Below are 21870 nucleotides of genomic sequence, written 5' to 3'. Positions count from 1 at the left end.
TGTTTGATCGTGTTGATCACAAAATATTGCTCCAGAAGTTGAACCATTACGGAAAGTGGGGAGTAGGTCACAATTGGTTCACCTCTTACTTTAGCAACAGACAGCAAAAGATCATTATTCACAATGTTGAGAATGGCTATGGCTGTGATGTGGGGTCTGAGTGGAGTACAGTCAAGTGGGGGGTGCCCCAGGCATCAGTGTCGGGGCCGCTCCTGTTCCTTATTTATATAAATGATATGCCCTCTAGTATTACGGGTAACTCTAAAATATTTCTGTTTGCTGATGAAACAAGCGTGGTAGTAAAGGAATAACAACAATGATTAGTGAAACTGAACAGTTCAAATTTCTAGGTGCTCAGAAACATAGTAAACTGTCAGGGAAAGCCCACATTCAGGATCTTGTTCAAAGACTTAATGCTGCCATTTTTACTATTCGAACAGTGTCTGAAGTGAGTGATTGTTCGACACGAAAATTAGCCTACTTTGCATATTTTCATTCGCTTATGTCATATGGTATTATATTTTGGGGTAACTCTTCCCATTCCAAAAGGAAATTTTTGGCTCAGAAATGGGCAGTTTGGGCAATTAGGTGGTGTAAGTTCACGAACATCTTGTCGACCCCTGTTCGTGAGGCTGGGTATTTTGACATTACCCTCTTAAAAAATACATTTGGATTGAACTTCCTTAACTCTTGTGCAGAAAGGTGTGCAGTGTACTGCTGCATCCTTTTTCAATATGCTACAGCTTGAATTCAAAAATCTTAGCAGTAATTCACACGCTTTCAAATTGAAACTGAAGAGTTTCTTCACGGGTAGTCCTTCTATTCTGTCGAGGAATTCCTTGAAAAATTAAGCCGATTCTTGTTGTATTGTTGATTTCATTTACTTGTGGATTGACTTTTTTCAGGTTCATAAACATTTTATTTTTATCTGTTATTACTTTTATGTTGTAATTTCATGTACTGACATGTTTCATGACCTTGGAGATTTGCTCCTCAATTTGGTCCTACGGAACTTTGTATGTAAATAAATTAATAAATACACTATGCTTCTCCAGCCTCTTTTAGAGTACTGCTGCATGGTGTGGGATCCTTACCAGGTCAGATTGATGGAGTACATCGAAAAAGTTCAAATAAGGGCAGCACATTTTATATTATCATGAAATAGGGGAGAGTGTGTCACTGAAATGATACAGGATTCTGGATGGACATCATTAAAACAAAGGAGTTTTTCGTTGCTGAGGAATCTTCTCACAAAATTACAATCACCAACTTTCTCCTCTAAATGTGAAAATATTTTGCTGATGCCGACTTACATAGGGAGAAAAGATCACCATAATAAAATAAGGGAAATCAGAGCTCACACCAACAGATATAGGTGTTCGTTCTTTCAACGTGCATTACGAGATTGGAATAATAGAGAACTGTGAAGGTGGTTCGATAAACCCTCTGCCAGACACTTAAATGTGATTCGCAGAGTATCCATGCAGATGTAGAGTAGAAATAAGAGGTCAGACGCAGGTGGGCCATCGGGAGAGGGTGGAGGGTGGGGCGGGGGGGGGGGGGGGGGGGGGGGGGGGGGGAAGGGTGGCTGGCTATCTTCTTTTTCTCCTCCTCCACATATTGGTGAGGGCAGGGCACGGAGAGAGAACAGGGTTCTGTGAGGTTCGGAACTGAAAGAGAGCGGGTGACTTGTGGATAATGAACTGTGGGTCCCACACAGCCATCACATTCAGGTACAAGAAGCTCTTCTTAGAGCAGTCGAGAAGGCAGCCGTGGCAAGATGACGTAATGTGGTGTGAGGTACTGATCAAAGATGGTTTGTTCAGTACAGGTATCATGAGAAAGACCGCATAAATTGTGGTCCTTCTTGGTGATTGGCTGTTGCGTACCAAAATGGTAATAATCTATTATTAATATTAGATAAACTACTTGAATTTCATATTACAGCATCTCAATAGTGTCCTATCATGCTATTATTTCACAAGTATTAATAACCAGCAAAATAATAAACAAATTCAAAACTAAAAGGCAGACAAAGCACTTCGATGATCTGCAGAGGGGACAACTATAGAAGACTGCAGGTTGTTGAACTTTTAATAAAACTTATCCATTCCACTCTAGGTGGTGTGTGACAGTTCGCCCGCTTTATTTCTTCATTTGTCGTTCTCTATGTCGACGTACTGTGTTGTGATACTGGCTGAAAAATGGGGTGCGGAAGTACAACACTGACTTCTTTAAATAATGTAAGCTGACAGGTGCACAGTTGTGTTTCACAGTAGTTTACTTTCACTGTTCTCAACCACACCAATAATACACTGCTATATATGACCAGTGCACTGTTTTTCTAACTTTCCATAAGCCTCATTAATAGTTTGCAGGCAAATCTCCACATACTGCTAGAATAGTTTACTATTGAACATCAGCAGTAAAAACCTAACCACAAAGTTCACAGTTCTTGAAGAATAGCAGGGTACGTATGGAGCAGACACTGTCGTTGTTTTAACACACAGCCCAATTTTTTAACAATTATTTCACAGTTAAGTTGAAGCATTGTTGCTGTTCTAACCAACACAGGTTTCCGGTCTGAAACTTGGCCGTGGACTGACTGTCTCAGGACCAAAAATCAGGCCCTTATATATACTCAAAATGATTGGTACTGGAACTACAGATTGTTCGAAGTTAAATTTACAGAAATTACAATTAAAACATAACTCATTAAATTAAATGAATACATCGGACCTTCTGCCTTTTTAACAGTTTCTTCTACTATAAGAGTTAGGTCGAATTCTTTGCTTAAATCATGAAATTAACAAATATCGTTATGCAAACAATACTTTTGACTAAACTGTTAATTACTTTGGAATTCATTTTGAATAGAGCCAAATAAATCCTTTGAGGATGCTATTAGCTGTTCCTCCAAATGTTTATAATTAGTACAGAGTTAACATCTGTTTATACATCAACAATAGACTTTTAAGTTGCGAAACAATTACTGATTTCACCCTGTAACGAAAGATACCCACTAGGAATAGTCAAAATAAATTAGAAAATCAATCACACATAAAACTAAGCACAAAATTAGATCCGGTATTATAATCTTTAAATCTGAGGGCCAACCTTTCTCTTTTATGAAAATGCAGATTATACACATGTATGTTAATGGTAATTAGTTAAGAACAAAATGAATTTTAAGGAGGCAGATGACAAAACAACAGGGGAAGAAAAATTATCCCAGCTTGCTTCATCACAGGTGGAAGCAAATAGGCACCTGTACTGCAATCTTCGTACAAATGAGATCAGTGAGACATTATCTGTGGTAACACAGAGGAGTTATGAAGAAGAGAAATACTTTTGAGAGAAGGGATTGATCATACACACATATCATCTCTCTCTCTCTCTCTCTCTCTCTCTCTCTCTCTCAAACTTTCACTCTATGCGGTCGAGTTGTGGTAGCAAGCTCCAGCCCAGGAGATGCTGCGGGGAAGGGGTCCTGGGAGGGAGCCCCATTACCGGGGCAGGTGTCAAAGAAGGAAAGAAGGGGGACACTTCTCTAGCTGGGTAGAGGGAGTGGCACCTCGAGGGGAGGGTGTGGGAACCACAGGGAAAGGGGAAGGGGAGCAGGATGGGACTGTAAGTAAAGAGGAGGAAGGAGGGGGCATAGTTAGAGGTCATATGTACAGGGTGTAATGATCAAAGGACTAATACTCCTGTATTTTCTTTTCCTTCTCATAAGCTGGGCAATATGGTGAGCGTGGAAAGTAATGGATGTGACAATTAACGCACATGAGTGGTGGAACACAGGGGCTCCCCTCATAAAGTGGATGCTACATTCACTGTATAGAGGGTCCATTGTACAATGAGCTTGGGAGGACATGTACCCGAAATGCAATCACAGAAAACACCTCGTGGGTGGAGGACATACAGCTTCGTGTCACACCGGTAACACATAACATTAATCTTTTCCAGGAGATATCTTCCTCAAATGCCAGGCTAAAGGCACAGGGTATCTATCTGATTGTCCTTATCACCTAACCGAACACACCGAACAAAATGAAAGTTGTTCCAGACTGGCCCAGAGTTCCTCATCAGTTTGAAGGCTGAGGTCTCTGTGAAAAATGACCCCCTGAACCGTACTCAGACTGGTGAGGATTAATGGACACTGGGACATCGCCACAATGGTCACAAGGACGAAGGGCTGCAGACTGGACAGCAGTAGTAGATTTGGTGAACAGCGAATCTGGCAACATCTGAGAGATTCCACTTCACCAAACGTGTATTCAATAATTTCCACATAAAATAATAGCTTGGTGGCAATGGAAATGTTCCTGTTAGTCCTAGTGCAGACCAAGTTGTGGGGGAAAGTGTTTCACCCCAAGACAACAAGCCTGGTCCTCCTCCCAGGGTGCAGTGAGGGACGGGGAAGGCCACAGAGTCATAAAAAGCAGCATTAAATGATCCATCACCAACAGAAGAGATGGCTGTAGAAGAATGGCCAGTTTTTTTGGAGCTTAATATGTTTCATACACAAAGCATCCACCCTGGATATCACCCACTCCAATTAGGGGCTCTCCCCATGGGCGCCACTCAGCCACTGTAAGGGCTGCTTGGCTGGGCAGCCACTGCCAGGCGTTCTGATGCTCCAGAATGACAAGCAACCGTTCCTAGCCATACATGGGGGAGGGGTTATAGCTCAGATATCAAAAGTGTGATCTATGTGTTGTCAGAGGGCTCAACGACACGGGTACACAATATCTCCACCACATGGACTGGCTACATGTACTGGTGACCTAGTGGTGTGGGTGGGGGGAGGGTGGGCCACGGCAAGAAAGGAAGAGGCGAAAGGAATCCACACCATAGATACCAAGGACGGAGTTATTTCCCAAATGGCTCATACTATGGAGAAAAAATTTAGAAGTGGAGGTCAAACCTCAAAGGGGGAAAAAGTCAAAAAGGAATGACGAAAAGAAAAAGGCAAGGGGAACAAAAACTGGAAGGAATACAAAAACCAGATGGTGGGCCACAATAGATCAGGGCCCCGTGTGTGCCAGATACGAACACTTGAAAGAACTGCGAGACCACTGGGGAGAACTAAAACGGAGGGTGGGACCTTACTTAAATCTGTTTCTTCCCTTTTGTCAAAATACTTGTTTGAAAAAACTGTTTTGCATGCTATGGAGATCACATACCGGAAGGGCCTCCAGCCAACATATGAAGCTGTGTGTTAATGGAAGTATCACAATCTGAGGTGGATCAGGGTGACTTCAACCTGTAGGTGCGCCCGCTATGAGGAATGCTGTGGCTGGGTAATTGGCTCAAACAGTTGCAATTTATAATTTCTAGCTACCTGCCCCTCCTCTTCTCCAAGTTACATGGATCCCTGTGGCAACAGGAAGATGACAGCCTGCATGAGAATGGTGCTTTGTGTCATGTTGTGTCCTCTATAAGTCTCCTTGACTACTTGCTCATGTCCCCCGATTACCGAATGCTCCAGCTCGCACAACTGTTGTGTGAGCAGCAGTTTGTCTAATATTGTTTGAACCATTTTCTCTGCTGGGTGCATTTGCTGCAATGCTAGATCATTAAGAGAGTCAGAGCGACAGATATTTTTTCCTTAAAAAACATCTCCTTTGCTCCAGTACCATTCACTTGAGGTCTATAGACAATGTATGCACTGAAAAAATGAAGCTCGAAGACAGTCAGAGAAAACAGAGAACATCCATGGATGACAATGCTTTGAGCTATCAGTGTAAACTGTATTATAATTTTGATGCCTAAAACAAGGAGTTAATGTTATTCTGGTTCTCTTAAGAAGATAAGTTAAAGAACTAACTTTGGTGTAAAACTGTCAAGTAGGCAACACCCATCTTTCAGATGGCACAGAGCCTACAAACTTTCAGTGCTCAGTCTATTACTGAAAAGTTATTTCATTGGGGAGAGCAATGGTACGATATGGTATGGCATGGCATGCTGGCACATGTGGTATGGATATTGTCTTACAGGCTTGTATCACCACGAGAAGTCATCATGTGATGTTAAGCAGTGGCTCACCAACTTTCGTGCAGAGGCATGTTACGAGGCTCATTCTAAAAGGCATGCTGCTCAGCCTAATTCCTTCACACTCCACCACACCCGAAAGTTTTACATATTTTTTTTTTTTTTTTTTTTTTTTTTTTTTTTTTTTTTTTTTTTTTTTTGTGGTTTTAGGGCGCAAAACTTCTATGGTCATTAGCGCCCAGCCCGTGACGTAGAAAACAGGAAAAAAACGAAATTTTAAATCAGCAGCAATGGGAACAAAGTCATAAAATTTGAGAAACTAAAGGCAGAAGGAATGCTTAAAAATCCACTATAGAAAGGGGTTGGTTGTCCCCCAAAAAAAGCTTCAAATGACTGACGTCATTTCACTGTCACTAATAAACTGTAGAACGCGGTCAGCTGAGCGCGTGTCATCTGCTAAAATCGACGATAGATCAGGCGATAGCTGTAGACAGGAGCGTAACGGATTAAAATAGGGGCATTCAATTAAAAGGTGTCTGACCATCCACAGCTGAGAGCAGTGGGGACAGAGTGGGGGAGGATCACCGCTTAAAAGATGTCGATGACTAAAAAGACAGTGCCCTATCCGGAGTCTAGCTAAAATTACCTCCTCCCGACGACGCGTTCGGGAGGAAGAGGTCCAAGCGCAAGGAAGGGCTTTCACTTCCCGCAATTTATTATGGGGAAGTGTTGACCAATGCGCATGCCATAAATGAGCAACTTGGCGACATAAACTGCTCCGTAGATCGGTAAACGGAAGAGACTGAATAGCTGGCCGAGGAAGAGAGACTGCAGCCTTGGCCGCTATATCGGCCGCCTCATTTCCACAGATACCAGCGTGTCCCGGGAGCCAGAGGAACGCCACTGAGATGCCCCCCACGTGGAGCAAGCGCAGACAGTCCTGAATCCGGTGGACCAGAGGGTGCACAGGGTAAAGAGCTTGGAGACTTAGGAGAGAGCTGAGAGAATCTGAGCAGATTACGTACTGTATCCGCTGATGGCGGCGGATGTAGTGGACAGCCTGGAGAACAGCGTAAAGTTCCGCAGTATAAACCGAACACTGGTCGGGAAGCCGAAAGTGATTTGGGGTGTCGCCAACAATATAGGCACTCCCTACACCTAACGATGTTTTCGAGCCATCGGTGTAAATAAATGTGGCTTCCGTCATTCGTGCACATAGAGCCGCAAATGCCCGACGGTAAACAAGTGTAGGGGTACCATCCTTGGGAAATTGACATAGGTCTCTGAGCAAGTCGATCCGGGGACGGAGCCAAGGCGGTGCTGTACCCCAAGTTGTCAAGAAGGTTTTAGGAAAGCGGAAGGAAAGACAATGGAGCAGTTGACGGAAGCGGACTCCCGGGGGTAGTAGGGAGGAGGAGCGGCCTGCATACCCGACATCAAAGGAGGCGTCAAAAAAAAGGTCATGGGCTGGATTAGCGGGCATGGAAGACAGATGGCTAGCATAACGACTCAGAAGGACTGCCCGCTGATTGGACAGCGGAGGTTCAGCAGTCTCAGCATAAAGGCTTTCCACAGGGCTGGTGTAAAAAGCTCCAGACACTAAACGTAATCCACGGTGGAGGATAGAGTCGAGACGCCGAAGAATAGACGTCCGAGCAGAGGAGTAGACTATGCTTCCATAATCCAATTTCGAGCGCACTAAGGCGTGATAGAGGCGGAGAAGGACCACTCGGTCCGCTCCCCAAGAGGTACCATTCAGGACACGGAGGGTGTTAAGGGAACGCAGACAGCGAGCCGAAAGATAGGAAACGTGGGAGGACCAGCACAGTTTTCTGTCAAACATAAGACCCAAGAATTTAGCGACGTCGGAAAACGGAAGGTTGACAGGACCTAGATGTAAGGAGGGCAGAAGAAACTCCTTACGTTGCCAAAAATTAACACAAACGGTCTTACTGGGTGAGAAATGGAAGCCGGTTTCGATGCTCCACGAGTGGGGGCGATCGAGACATCCTTGAAGACGTCTTTCAAGAAGGCTGGTCCGTTGAGAGCTGTAGTAGATCGCAAAATCGTCCACAAAGAGGGAGCCCGAGACATCAGGAAGGAGACAATCCATAATTGGATTAATGGCAATGGCAAACAGTACAACACTCAGCACGGAGCCCTGGGGTACCCCGTTTTCTTGGGAGAAAGTACGGGAGAGAGTAGTGTTCACCCGCACCCTAAATGTGCGCTCTGCCATAAATTCGCGAAGAAAAAGGGGCAGCCGGCCTCGAAAGCCCCAAGAGAACAGTGTGCGGAGGATGCCTGTCCTCCAACAGGTATCGTATGCTCTCTCCAGATCAAAAAATATTGCTACCGTTTGGCGTTTCCGGAGAAAATTGTTCATGATATAAGTGGAGAGAGCAACAAGATGGTCAACGGCAGAACGATGCTTTCGGAATCCGCATTGGGCTGGTGTTAAAAGACTGCGGGATTCCAGCCACCAAGCTAGACGGTAATTCACCATACGCTCCAAAACCTTACAGACACTACTCGTGAGAGAAATGGGGCGATAGCTAGAGGGGAGATGTTTGTCCTTTCCAGGTTTCGGAACGGGAACGACAATAGCTTCCCGCCATCGCCTGGGAAAGGTACTGTCGGTCCAAATTCGATTATAAAGGCGAAGGAGGTAACGCAGGCTATGGGTTGATAAATGCAGCAACATTTGGACATGGATACCATCCGGTCCTGGGGCGGAGGAGCGAGAAGAAGAGAGTGCATGTTGGAGTTCGCGCATGGAGAAAACAGTATTGTAGCTTTCGCGATTTTGAGAGGAGAAAGCAAGATGTCGCACTTCCGCTGCACGTTTCTTCGGGAGAAACGCTGGTGGGTAATTTGAAGAGCTAGAAATCTCAGCAAAGTGCTGACCCAATGAGTTAGAAATTGCGACGGGGTCCACTAAGGTATCATGCGCGACAGTGAGCCCAGAGACCGGGGAGAAACTAGGCGCGCCTGAGAACCGTCGAAGCCGACTCCAAACTTCCAAGGAGGGAGTGAAGGTGTTAAATGAGCTAATAAAGAATTTCCAGCTTGCCTTCTTGCTATCGCGGATGACGCGACGGCATCGCGCACGGAGCTGCTTATATCGGATACAGTTGGCCAAAGTTGGATGGTGACGGAAAATGCGAAGAGCACGTCGCCGCTCACGTATTGCATCACGGCATGCCTCGTTCCACCAAGGAACTGGAGGGCGCCGGGGCAATTCGGAGGTGCGTGGTATTGAACGTTCAGCAGCTGTGAGAATAACGTCGGTAAAATGTGTGACCTCATCGTCGACGCTGGGAAAGCGACGGTCATCGAATGTCGCTAGAGACGAAAAAAGTGTCCAATCGGCTTGGGCAAACTTCCAGCGTCGCGAGCGCATATATGGCAGTTGAGGCTGCAGTCGAAGAACACATGGAAAGTGGTCACTCGAGTGTGTATCATCAAGGGCGAACCATTCGAAGCGCCGAGCTAGCGGAACAGTACCGACCGCAAGGTCCAAATGAGATAAATTTGCCGTGGAGGCAGACAAAAATGTGGGGACCCCAGTGTTGAGGCAGACTAGATCCGCTTGGTGGAAGACGTCTAGCAATAGTGAGCCACGTGGACAAGGATGTGGAGATCCCCAAAGCGGGTGGTGGGCATTGAAGTCCCCAACCAGCAAATAGGGGGGTGGAAGCTGATCAAGAAGATGAAGGAGATCAGCTCGTGCCATTGGTGTAGACGATGGAATGTATACCGTACAAAGAGAGAACGTGTATCCAGAAAGGGAAAGACGGACGGCGACAGCTTGGAAGGAAGTGTTTAAGGGGATTGGGTGATAATGGAGAGTATCATGGAGCAGAATCATGAGTCCTCCATGGGCTGGAGTGCCTTCAACAGAGGGGAGGTCATATCGGACAGACTGAAAATGAGGGAGAACAAAGCGGTCATGGGGACGCAGCTTTGTTTCCTGAAGACAGAAGATGACCGGCGAGTAGGATCGTAAGAGGATCGACAATTCATCCCGATTGGCGCGAATGCCGCGGATATTCCAGTGGATAATGGACATAGGGTGAACAGAAAATGGAGGAACGTGACGAAGGGTGCTGTCAACTCAACGACTGCTCAGAGCTTGCGATCGACAGCATGGAATGGCATTCAGTCGAAGGCAGAAGATCCTGATCCATAGGTTGGTCAGGAGCAGCTCCTGCCACCAACGATCGGCCAGTTGACCGGCCACCAGCAGTGCGCCTCGGCGACACAGAAGATGGCCGAGGGCGATTTCCGCCAGGTGGTGCTGTAGATGGGACACGCCTTGGCGGAGAAGGAGAGGAACTGTGTTTCTTCGTAGCCTTCTTGGAGGTATGATGTTTAGATGAAGGAGGAACCGATGGTTGTGAAGTTGCAGTACGTAAAAACTCTTCACGAGAATGCTCTTTTTTCGAAGACTTGGCGTCTGACTTTTGGGCTCGAGATTTAGCAGAACCCGATGAAGGGTGAGCCATAGAGTGGGCAGGCGAAAGTGGTGAGGTTGAACGGGCGATCTTTGCGCTGGCCGATCTGACGACAGTGGTACTAAATGTGAGGTCGCAAGTCTGCGTGGCCGCCTCCTTTGTTGGCCGAGGAGAAGCAAGGACAGTGCTGTATTTTCCTTTCTGAGGTACGGTGGGCTGTCGACTGGCGAGTAACTTTCGAGCAGCAAAGGTCGACACCTTTTCCTTCACTCTTATTTCCTGGATGAGCTTTTCGTCCTTAAAAACGGGGCAATCTCGAGAGGAAGCAGCGTGGTCACCCATACAGTTGATGCAGCGAGGGGATGGAGGTGGACAAGCACCCTCATGGGCATCCTTGCCACACGTAACACATTTGGCCGGATTGGAACAGGACTGGCTGGTGTGATTGAACCGCTGACATCGATAGCAACGCGTAGGGTTTGGGACATAAGGGCGAACGGAAATTATCTCATAGCCTGCTTTGATTTTTGATGGGAGTTGAACTTTATCAAATGTCAAGAAGACAGTGCGGGTTGGAATGTTGTTCGAGTCAACCCTTTTCATAACCCGATGAACAGCTGTGACGCCCTGGTCAGACAGGTAGTGCTGAATTTCTTCGTCAGACAATCCATCGAGGGAGCGTGTATAAACGACTCCACGCGAGGAATTTAAGGTACGGTGCGGTTCCACCCGGACAGGGAAGGTGTGGAGCAGAGAAGTACGCAGCAATTTTTGAGCCTGGAGGGCACTGTGTGTTTCTAACAACAGGGTGCCATTCCGTAATCTGGAACAAGACTTTACAGGACCCGCAATTGCGTCGACACCTTTCTGAATAATGAAAGGGTTGACCGTGGAAAAGTCGTGACCGTCGTCAGACCGAGAAACAACAAGGAACTGTGGCAACGATGGAAGAACCGTCTGTGGCTGAGACTCAGTGAACTTATGTTTGTGAGCAGACATAGTGGAAGGTGAGGAAACCATTGCGGAAGAATCCCCCATGATTACCGGCGTCTCCGATGGCGCGCTCCTCCCTTGTGGGGGCCCTCACCGAGGGCACACCCGCCTTAGGTGATTGTTCACACCTCAGGTCACACCTCCCGACAAACGGACGGAGGGACCAATCGGCACTTTCGGAAGGTATCAGCTCGGGTAATCACCCCTCCCTGGGCCTGGCCGTTACCAGGGGGTACGTACGTGTCCTACCTGTCTACCCGGGGCGGGGAATTACGCGTTACCCCGTCACCGGCTACGCATGGAAGTGCGTGGGTCGGCCTTCAGACACGCACAGGGAGGAAAAAAGAGAAAGGGAAAGGAAAGAAAAGGGGGTCTCAAACGCCGCAGCGGAGAAAAGGGCAAGGAGAAGAGGGAAGGAAAAGAGAAGGACAGAGGAAGGACGAGGACTTGCAAGTGTAAAAGCAAGGAATTTGGAACAGTTTCGAGCGTCCGTCTCCGGACGTAGGCACAAACCATACTCCCAGAAGGGGAGAAAGGGAAGGAAAGAGCCAGAGGTGAGGGGGGGGGGGGGGGGGGGCGAAGATGGGGGACGGGGAGGGATGCGGAAAGGGAAGGGAAGGTATGCAGCCCGGAAAGGAAGGAGGGCCACATTAGCTCGGGGTCCCGTGCTCGCTACGCACGTGTCCACAAAAGAGTTGTGGACCCCCTGGGGGGGAAAGTTTTACATGTGAAGATATTGCAGAACCAAACTCTGTGCAGCCATACTCAAACCAAGATTTCACAAAGACTCCTGTAAAATTGCAGCAGACAGGTTTGGTCTGCTTCCTCCTATGAACTATAACTAATACATCCTAAATATTTAGTGCCTTCAGTAACCATGCTTTCAGGTCCACATAAAGTATGACAATCATGTAGGCTTAAAATAAACTGAGAGGCTAGAAACTGAAGGATTTGTTTAAAATTAAGAACAGTGTCCCTCCTTATGATTCCAGGAAAGTTAAAATGAGTACAAGACTCATTAAAAAGAACATAGATATCTGAGAAAAAAAAAGCATTTTTCCTCTATGTAATTGTTTGTTAGTCTGCCTCCATAGCGCAGCAGTAGTGTTACCGCCTACCACGCAAGGGGGCCCGGGTTCGATTCTCGGCAGGGGACTGGGTGTTGTGTGTTCATCATCATCATTTTCATCATAGTTGCCTAAGTGGCATCAACTAGAAAGACTTTCAATACGGCGGCCGAAGGCCAAAGGGGATATCCCAGGCCAATAAATGCCATACGATCATTTAATTTCATTTTTGTTGCAACTGCCAGGTTGTTGTTGTAAGGCCGGGGGGGATTCTGCAAGGTAATGAATGATTGTACTTACAGGAGGGCTAGGTAATCACAGATGGAGCAATATCTCCTCCATCTGCACTGAAAAGTGATAAAGAGGTGTCTGGATTTTAAGTTCCAAACAATGCAGCAGGTGACCATCCATTCCAAGCTCTTTTCTACGTATCTGATGGAGACACCACAACAATAACTATTTTGGCATTCATGAATTAAAATTACTTCTCTTTACGAGTCAGGAAATTGTTGATGATGCCCAAATGAATGAGAATACTTTATTTTCGTAACTTCTCTATGTGAAAAGAAAGGGAAAAAGGTTTAGGTTTAATGTGCAGTATACAATGAGTTCATCAGAGATGGAAAATTTGGGGAAATCACAAAAAATTTAAATTTGTATGGCCTGAAGGGATCTGACCCCTGAATAGGAGTCTGGCATCATACAACTATGCCATTTCACTTAGTCTCTCCATGTGAAATGAAATGTCATGTGGCTAGGGCCTCCCATCGGGTATACCGGTCACCTGGTGCAAGTCTTTTTACTTGACGCTACTTTGGCGACTTGCGTGTCGATGGGGATGACATGATGATGATGATGATGATGATGATGATGATGATGATAACACAACACCCAGTACCTGAGCAGAGAAAATTTCCGACCCAGTTGGGATCGAACCTGGGCCCCTTTGTGTGGAATTCCATCACGCTGACCACTCAGCTATCGCGGCAGATGTCTTATCTTGTAAAATGCCATAACAGGCTTGGGTCAACCCTACTGTGACTAGGTTATGTGGCACAAACCACAGGCAATGCCAAATCCAGCTCCCAATGAGAAAGGCCATTATACTTGCACAAACAGATACAAGAACAGAACACTGACAATATTTCTTTTGTGTCTATTTTATAACATGGGTTGTGGTGACATACTGATCTGTAGTGTAAGACTAGGTCTACGTTAGGTTGACAGATGACAAGTCTGGTTATGAGTTGTCAAAATGGTTTTCAACATTTCAATTAATGTTAGGCTTGATTTCTTAATGTAAGTGTTTTCATTCACAAAATGTGTATTTGGAAGCATCAGACTGTTCGAAAAGAATCAGTAGTCAGTAGTACTGCTAAACATTAGTGCTTATCAACATCTGATTGCCTGAAATTGCAGAGGCTTTTGTGATCACTTATTAAGATGTTGCCTGTTGACGTTTGTCTTGGAACTTTCAACCACTGGTCATTTAGTGGTTTTTCCGATATTTCACTAGCATCAGTAACCAGTATTGTCACAGATTCTGTTGGAGAAACTGCTAGACCCCTTGAGTTGGTGAAAGAAAAATCATTAAATGACCACTGGCTGAAGACCCTGAGATAAATGCCAATACACAACATCTCTGATTGATGCTAAACATTTGTTACACTAATATTCTCCACTTTTAACACAGAAGCATATGGTGTTAGTTGCATCTCTGGCTTCTCCAGGCGTAGAATAGACAGCATTGCCACCCGAGGAGAGAAATCATTGGGCTTTTGTTGGATAATAAGACATAAAGCAACTGCTTAGCTTACAGCAGGGATACATGTAGTGTGACTGACTTTTTTTCCAGTATGTGCTAGCAACTGGCTTTTGCCAACAGCATTACTGTCGTTTTCAGTCCAAAAGCTGGTTTGTTGCAGTTCTCCACATTGATCTACATCATGCATGTCTCTGTATTTCTGCATAGATACAACAACCTACATTCATGTGAACCTAATTATCATATTCGGGCCTTAGTCTCACTTTACAATTTTTAGCCCCACACTTCCATGCATTACCAAATAAATATTTCTTGACACCTTCCGATGTTTTGCCATAAAGCTTGTTTCTCCTTGATTTAATTCAGTATCTCTTCAATGGTTATCTGCTGTAATGGTCTAATTTTTGCATACATATATCCTCTCAAAGCCACTGAACAGTGTGTTTGATAAGGGTACTGGGTACCAATATTAATGATTTCCTGTTCTATGATATGTTGAGTGAGGGAAAAAGTGGGTTAAAATCTAGATCAGGGCCAGCAACATTTATGGTGGTGCTTATCTATTGCTCAAAGGCTGGCAACACGTCACTTTTACGTGGCCAGTGGGATGATTCTTTGACATAAGGAATGTGAGGTGAGAAGAGAGGTAATATATTTTTAGCACCGAAATTTAACTCATTGTCTTGTTTACTGTTTTCAGTGTATTAAGGAGTTTGAAGAGAAATATTTTATGAGTATGGCAGCGAGTGCTATAAAGTGGACTGATTTAAGTGATTTAGTTCCGCGTGGTGACATCATCTGTTGGTGCATGTCTCAAGGAATAATTGCAAGGATGTGAAAATGTATCAAATTTGGTGGTGAAATGACTGTGCAATCGGTATGCATGAGCACACTAAGTAGATCAATTTATTTTTTTTTTTTTTTTTATTTTTTTTTTTTTTTTTTTTTTTTTTTTTTTTTTTTTTTTTTTTTAAAAAATCATGGAAGAACGTAGGTGGATCAATGTTTATTAACATAGTCACATGTTCGATAAACATTGATCCATCTACCTTCTCCCATGATTTAACTAAAAAACACTGCTCCACCTACCTTCTCCCATGATTTCATTAAAGAACATTGATCCACTTACACAGTGTGCTTGCACAGATCCATTGTGTAGCAACGCAGAGCAGAAAAATATTTAACTCCTTTTTCAAATACATCATGGGTTGCGATGCTCTCCTTGGCTTGCAGATACTAGCACAGTTTAAATAGATGAGGCTCAAACAAGGAACAATTAAATTTGTCATCCAGTTTTACAGCAGTGTTTCACCCTTTCTTCCGAATGTACTACTTTGAAACAAGTCGCCTGCCTGCTGCTCTCTCATTGTCTGCGTAACACTTACAGCTGACACATCATCTGTTCCCACCACACCTCATGGCATGCTCTGACAACATTCCTGCATGAAACACTGAAGTACACCACTGGCCTTCTTCTAGACTTTTACCAAAACTTGCTGTGCACAAGTCTCTGTATGCACTCTAATATCTTTATATAAGGTTCTTATGAATTCTTCATGTGATACAGAATGGTGTCAGCATTCTCCTGTAATCAAAATTTTTCAGAAACTTCACATATCCTTTTGTTCTCTACATTTCATTTGGACATAAGGCTACATTCCAGGTAAATACTTTCAGAAAAGATATCTCAATGCCAAAATTTATACTCGATCTTAATGTATCCTTGCTATTAGCAATCCTCAACTTATATCTGTTTACTTCTGCCTTCAAAGTTAGACCTGTTGGAAGGTAGGAGACGAGATACTGGCAGAAGTAAAGCTGTGAGACTGGGCGTGAGTCGTGCTTCGGTAGCTCAGATGGTAGAGCACTTGCCCGCGAAAGGCACAGGTCCCGAGTTCGAGTCTCGGTCGGGCACGCAGTTTTAATCTGACAGGAAGTTTCATATCAGTGCACACTCCGCTGCAGAGTGAAAAATCTCATTCTAGACCTGTTTTGCTACCCAAACAACAAAACTCTTCTAATACAGAGTGGCACACACAAAACTGAACCGGACTGCGAACATGCGTGAGTAGCATTACTAGCTTGTCAGTTTCTTTGCCACCTTCCAACAGCAGTAGCATGTGAGTAGTTCATACGGAAACTAGTCATTATAAACCATGCCATGCCTTACTCCGTTGCTGGAAAATGTCGCTGGGAGACATCTTGATCCCTTCCTCCTTTTTCTGATGGATGAAGCTTGGTTTCATCTGTTGGGTTAGATTAATTCACAAAACACAAGACACTGGGCAACAGAGAATCCCCATGGCATACTGCAAAAGCCATTACATGATTTAAAAATTGGTGTATGGTGTGCTCAATCTGGTAACAGAATTATCAGGCCATTGTTCTTCAATGAAACTATCAACACACATGTTTACTTCCAACTCTACAATGAATTTTCGGCTCTTAACTCCAAACAAAAAATGTTGTGCATATTTCCAGCAAGATGGGACAACTTCTCATACGTCGGATTTGTCCTTAGCTCATATACAAACTGATTTTGCAAAAGAGAGGACCATTAGTAAGAACTTATGGCCACCCCACTGTCTCAATTTGTCACCAAGTGACATTTACCTCTGAGGATTTCTAAAGGCTAGAGTCTACCGCAACAATCCCAGAACACTTGACACATTAAAAAATAACATATGTGAAGAAACTTCGAACATTCCTCAAAGAGTACTGAAAAGTGTTTTCCTTAACATGTTTTGACGTGCACGAATTTGCTTGGATGTTGGCGGAGAACATTTGAACACAGACTTTAAATTCCTTTCTAAAATATGCTTATTAAACTAATAAAAGTAAATCTGTTACTTAAACTGTTAATTACATAGTTAATAACGAAACTGTACAATAAAAATGTAAGAAAGCGATGATGTACGTTGATTTTCTTCATTCATATTCCTTTTAGTGCAGGGGCCGTTTTTTATGCGCCGCTCTGTATTATACTTCATCTGCAAATTGGATAAGTGAAGCATTTGATACAGCTTTATGAACTTTCAAGCAAACTGTCACCTTTCAATATAATTTACACCTCGGGCTACTTTATACGTAAGTATGTCATCATATATAAGCTTCTGTATTAAGATTTGTTAGCTTCATCTCATAACCAGTCACCTTCCAACCTAACCTCAACCTCTGCTACAGATCAGCCTGCATCCCAACCTACACCACAAGACTTAATACAGATCTAAAAGAAATATTGCCAATGTTGTGTTCTCTCACTGTTTTCAAATATGTGATGTCATATCATCACTGAATGATGAAGCCAAGCCAACATCCTGTACTGAAAGGTTCAGCTGACCTTGCTAATCTAATGCCATCAGCATCAACTGATTTACCGTAACTACATTCAGTTACTTTTTTTAATGTTGCTGATGTTCTTTTTACAACCTTTCTTCAAGACACTATACATTCCATTCAACCGATCATGTACACTGTCCTCACACATTACTCTGACCACTTGTAAAAAGCCTAATATCCACCCTTTGCAACCCTAACCGCTGCCAGTCATAAAGGAAGACAGTCAAACGAGGCTTTGAGAGGTACCTACAGGAATGTGGAGCCACACTGACTCCAGTGCCATGGGCAGCTGCACTAAGGTTCTTAACTGAGGTTTCATGGCACAAACATCTTGAAATCAAGATGGCCCCACAGATTCTAGATTGGGTTTAAATGCATAGAATTTTGCGATCAGTGGGGTGCAGTAAACTCTTTCTGGTGCTCTTCGATCCAGACACGTACACTGTGAGCTGTGTGACACGTAGCAGTATCCTGCTGGTATATAGTATCATGCCAAGGTAAAGCAAACTGCATGTAGAAGTAGACATGGACCTCCAGAATAGATGCATACTTGTGCTGATCCATTTTGCCTTCCAGAATGACGAGGTCACCCATGGAATGCCATGAAAATATTCCCCAGACCATACCTGTTGTAAGGTGTTTGCTTTCCAATGTTTCAGGCCATACATGTCAATGACCATCTGTCCAATAGAGCATAAAATGTGAGTCATCTGAAAAGGCCTCCTGTCAATACTAAGTGGATGTACAATTGCAGTACTGGCATGCAAATTTCAGCCTTCGTCGTCCAATAAACACGTGTGTGACCCCAGGTACCTGCTGAGGACGCCCATACGCAGTGGTATTTGCTGAATGGTAGCTTAGGAGACACTGTTGGTAGTCCTTTGCTTCACTAGGATGGTCAAATTCTCAACAGTTGCACATTTATTCACACAAACATATCTATGCAGCCATTGCTTAACCCTGTGATCTATGGCGAATGGTGCACCAAAATTGCCTAGGCGCTGGTTTTCGGTACCCTTTAACCACAGTAGCGCATGAACTTAGGCATCTCTGAAATGCCCTCAATGGCCCAAAAGATAATAATCAAGCCATTTTGGACGTCAGATAAATAGCTCAATTTTCCCCTTGATAAGCTTTACATACCCTCCAATGCCGATGCTGCCGTCTGTGAGTGGTTACTGCGTGTTGACATCGAACATAGGCTGTGGTCACATCAATGTGATGGGAGTGTGCACAAGTCGTTTGTTGTCTCAAAGAGTTACCACACTATCAGCAAACCTTAAAAGTTTTTATTTCTTCTTCCTGAACTTTAATTCCCTTTTTGAAGTTCGTCATGGTTTCCTTTATTACTTGCACTATGATCAAATTGAATAAAATGAGGGATGGGCCACAAACCTGCTGCACTGTCTCCCATTCATATCCAACTCATATAATTGATGTCTAGCTTCTATGCAAGTTGTAAGTAACCAAATTTGCTCTACGTATTTCACACTTGTAAATTTTGTTACATAGATGAATCCAGTTTTTTATGAACAAAACTGATTCTGCAATCAAATCTGTGATATTGTCAAAGTTTGTTTTGTACAATACAGAATAGTAACAGCTAAATGTGAATCAGGCTTTTCTGAACAGCTTTGATACAATGTTACTAATACATTCTCAAACACTGCAGCCAGTGACGCTCGCATAAGTATACGGTCTGGGTGTTCACATATTTTTAAATTCAATAATAATAAGTATAGCTTGCCTGAAAAAAGAAAGAATAGTTTTCGTGGAATTTTCTTGTTTTGTACATAATTAAGGACAGATTCTGGCAAGAACAAAATAATTTTTAAGCTTTCACTACTCTCTGTTTTGCATTTTTGTTTAACCCTTTAACGGCTCTGAATGTGTTTATGCGTGCCACCCGTCCTTTTACCTGGTACTCTGAATGCGTCTATGCGTAGACACATTCAGAGTACCAGGTACAAAGGCGTGTGTGTTAACACGTCCAGGGCAGTTAAAGGGTTAAGTGGGAGTTTTCGTGCTTTTTATTTTGTCGAGAAAGTATACAAGATGTCTACAAGGCCCACCTGCATTAATTAAGGAATTAACTTCTGGGCTGAAAATCAGACATTCTTGTGTTGCACTCACACAACAACTTATGCTTATTATACACTTAAACGATCGCTTGTAGTCAAGCTTATCTGCTTTTGTCACTTTCTTAGACAACTGATCTGGCCGGTCCTAATTCATTTGCAGCAAACTTTTCCTGGTAATTTTCTTTGTTGCAAGCACATAAAAAAAGATACAACAGAGTTCACGTAGACATTGTTCAACAAAGCCAATTCCTGACAGTAAACAACCAACTCCAAATACAAACTGCTGCTTGCGGAAATGATTAAATTCTAGTAGTACTACCTACCAACAAGGTCACTTGACTAGAATACAAATGAAGTGCTGAGGACCATAGGGGTCAAAAGTACACAGTCTTCAAGCAAACATTCAAGTGGGTATCAGAGAAACAAGTGAGAGAGCTTTTCGTAAATGTTCATAAACACATACAATTTTGTCCTACACTACAAATAAAGCAGATAAACCAAAAGACCACCACATGTCAGAAGCATGAATAAATGCTACAGTCTCACAATCAACAATGATGTGCTGTATGGTTCTCAGCGCATCAAATGAATTATTGTATGATAAAATCCAAAACTTGATGTACTGAATCTCATTCACAACCCCACAAAACAGGTCTGTGAGTGAATTGGCATATCTGAGGAACGTGCTAGCATCTAGCAGGATTTATGCCAAGTGAACGGAGATAAAAGTCTGCTGCAGTGTGCTACCACCCAGTGGCATTGACGTAAACTTGCAGTTAAGTGGTAAACGCTAGCTGTGCATGCCACAAACCGTGCATGTTGTTAATGAAATCCATTACTGTTTGTCCTGAAAGGCAATTATGTCAAGAGAGTTGTGCACATGGAATAGACCCCTTAAACCATGGACAACTTAAACTGTGCTTGCGACCATGATGCCAAGTTTCACAGAGTCTAGAAGAGCAATGTAACACAGCCTGGTAGATTTAGCACCGTGTATTTCAGATTACCACATTTACATTATGTTTGACAGCATTCCAAGAAAAATGACCAAATAAACTGCAAGGTGTCAACAGTTAGGGTGTTCAAGTGCTCTTAAACAACAGCCACCACTGATTGCAACAAAGTTACATTTCGGAAGAAGTACTTCATGCTCTGCTTCCTCATACACTCTAAAACATGGGCTCTATTTTATTACTTACATGTTGCATGTTATGGTGAAATCTAGTCTTACCAGTCCCGTTTGCCTAAAGTTCTTTGAAAACTTGTACTGTAAACTAAGCAGCCAAGTTCCTAATATTCCTTGGAGGTTATTTAAATAAGATTAATCACAGTAGTGTTTCACCACTGGGGCGTCTATACATTAGGCTACAATTACAACATATAAGGGTAACAGTGTAGGCCTACTTTATCATGAAATCATGAATTTGTCTCAAGATGTGTTGGTGCTTTAAAGTAAAGTACACATAAAATCAACTCTCGATGAAATTAATTATATAAATAAGGATGAACACTCCACACTTACCTGAAGGCAATCAAGGGCTGTCACAATAATCCTTGAAGCTTTGCTTTGGCATGCCAGTTCGAATGGGAGGAAATACTTCTCAGCTGTAATAACATTAGCGGCATCATTCTTTGGTAATGGGAGTGCCGAAGAAGAAGTGGGGTCCACTTGACCACCATCTTTCAGCTCGTTCTTTATTTCTTCTGTAATTTCAAAAGACTTCATAAAGTGATATGCACTACAGATGAAGAAATATTTGAAAAGACTTTGAAGGGAAATACGGAGAATGCCGTCTTCTACAAAATTTCAGCGTAAACACGAACTGGATACAACAATCTGGTTAACCCAACTCATTTAGCAATTTATACCGAAGAAACGCAAAACTGTACATAATTATGCAGCACCTGCGAGTATACTTATAGAAACAAACTGTGTATGTGATGTCTACGTTAAATAAATATGCATTTTTACCTAATGCCACCTCACAAGCTCGTTTCAACTGAGAGTGGTGCGACCGCTTTATATCCTTGTCGCTCAGGATCTTTTCCAAGGCTCGCACAATGAACATTTCCTTCGTTTTTAAATTCTTTTGCATCGTTATGTACACGTTCACTAACTACATTCTGCGCGTCAACAACACACACTCCCATCCGTCCACAACGCCATTATTCTA

General features: G+C 43.5%; 1 protein-coding gene across 2 annotated transcripts in view; it reads right to left on the bottom strand.

The window, feature by feature from the left end:
• The window catches only part of LOC126473398 (brefeldin A-inhibited guanine nucleotide-exchange protein 1), a 285458-nt gene extending 263604 nt beyond the window's left edge, over positions 1-21854 (bottom strand). For both annotated transcript variants that reach the window (XR_007586450.1, XM_050100408.1), the window contains exons 1-2: positions 21669-21854; positions 21219-21400 (exon numbers count right to left, since the gene is read on the bottom strand). Coding sequence is in view for 1 of the 2 variants with exons in the window: in XM_050100408.1 (XP_049956365.1) it covers positions 21219-21400; positions 21669-21792 (306 nt within the window). In the remaining variant the exon portion in view is untranslated. The remainder of the gene's footprint in view (positions 1-21218; positions 21401-21668) is intronic.
• Between the last annotated feature and the right edge of the window lie 16 nt (positions 21855-21870).

Source organism: Schistocerca serialis, chromosome 4 (genome assembly GCF_023864345.2).
Source record: "Schistocerca serialis cubense isolate TAMUIC-IGC-003099 chromosome 4, iqSchSeri2.2, whole genome shotgun sequence".
Taxonomy (NCBI): Eukaryota; Metazoa; Arthropoda; class Insecta; order Orthoptera; family Acrididae; genus Schistocerca; species Schistocerca serialis.
Note: the sequence above shows the minus strand (reverse complement) of the source record. Positions and strands in the feature narration are given on the sequence as shown.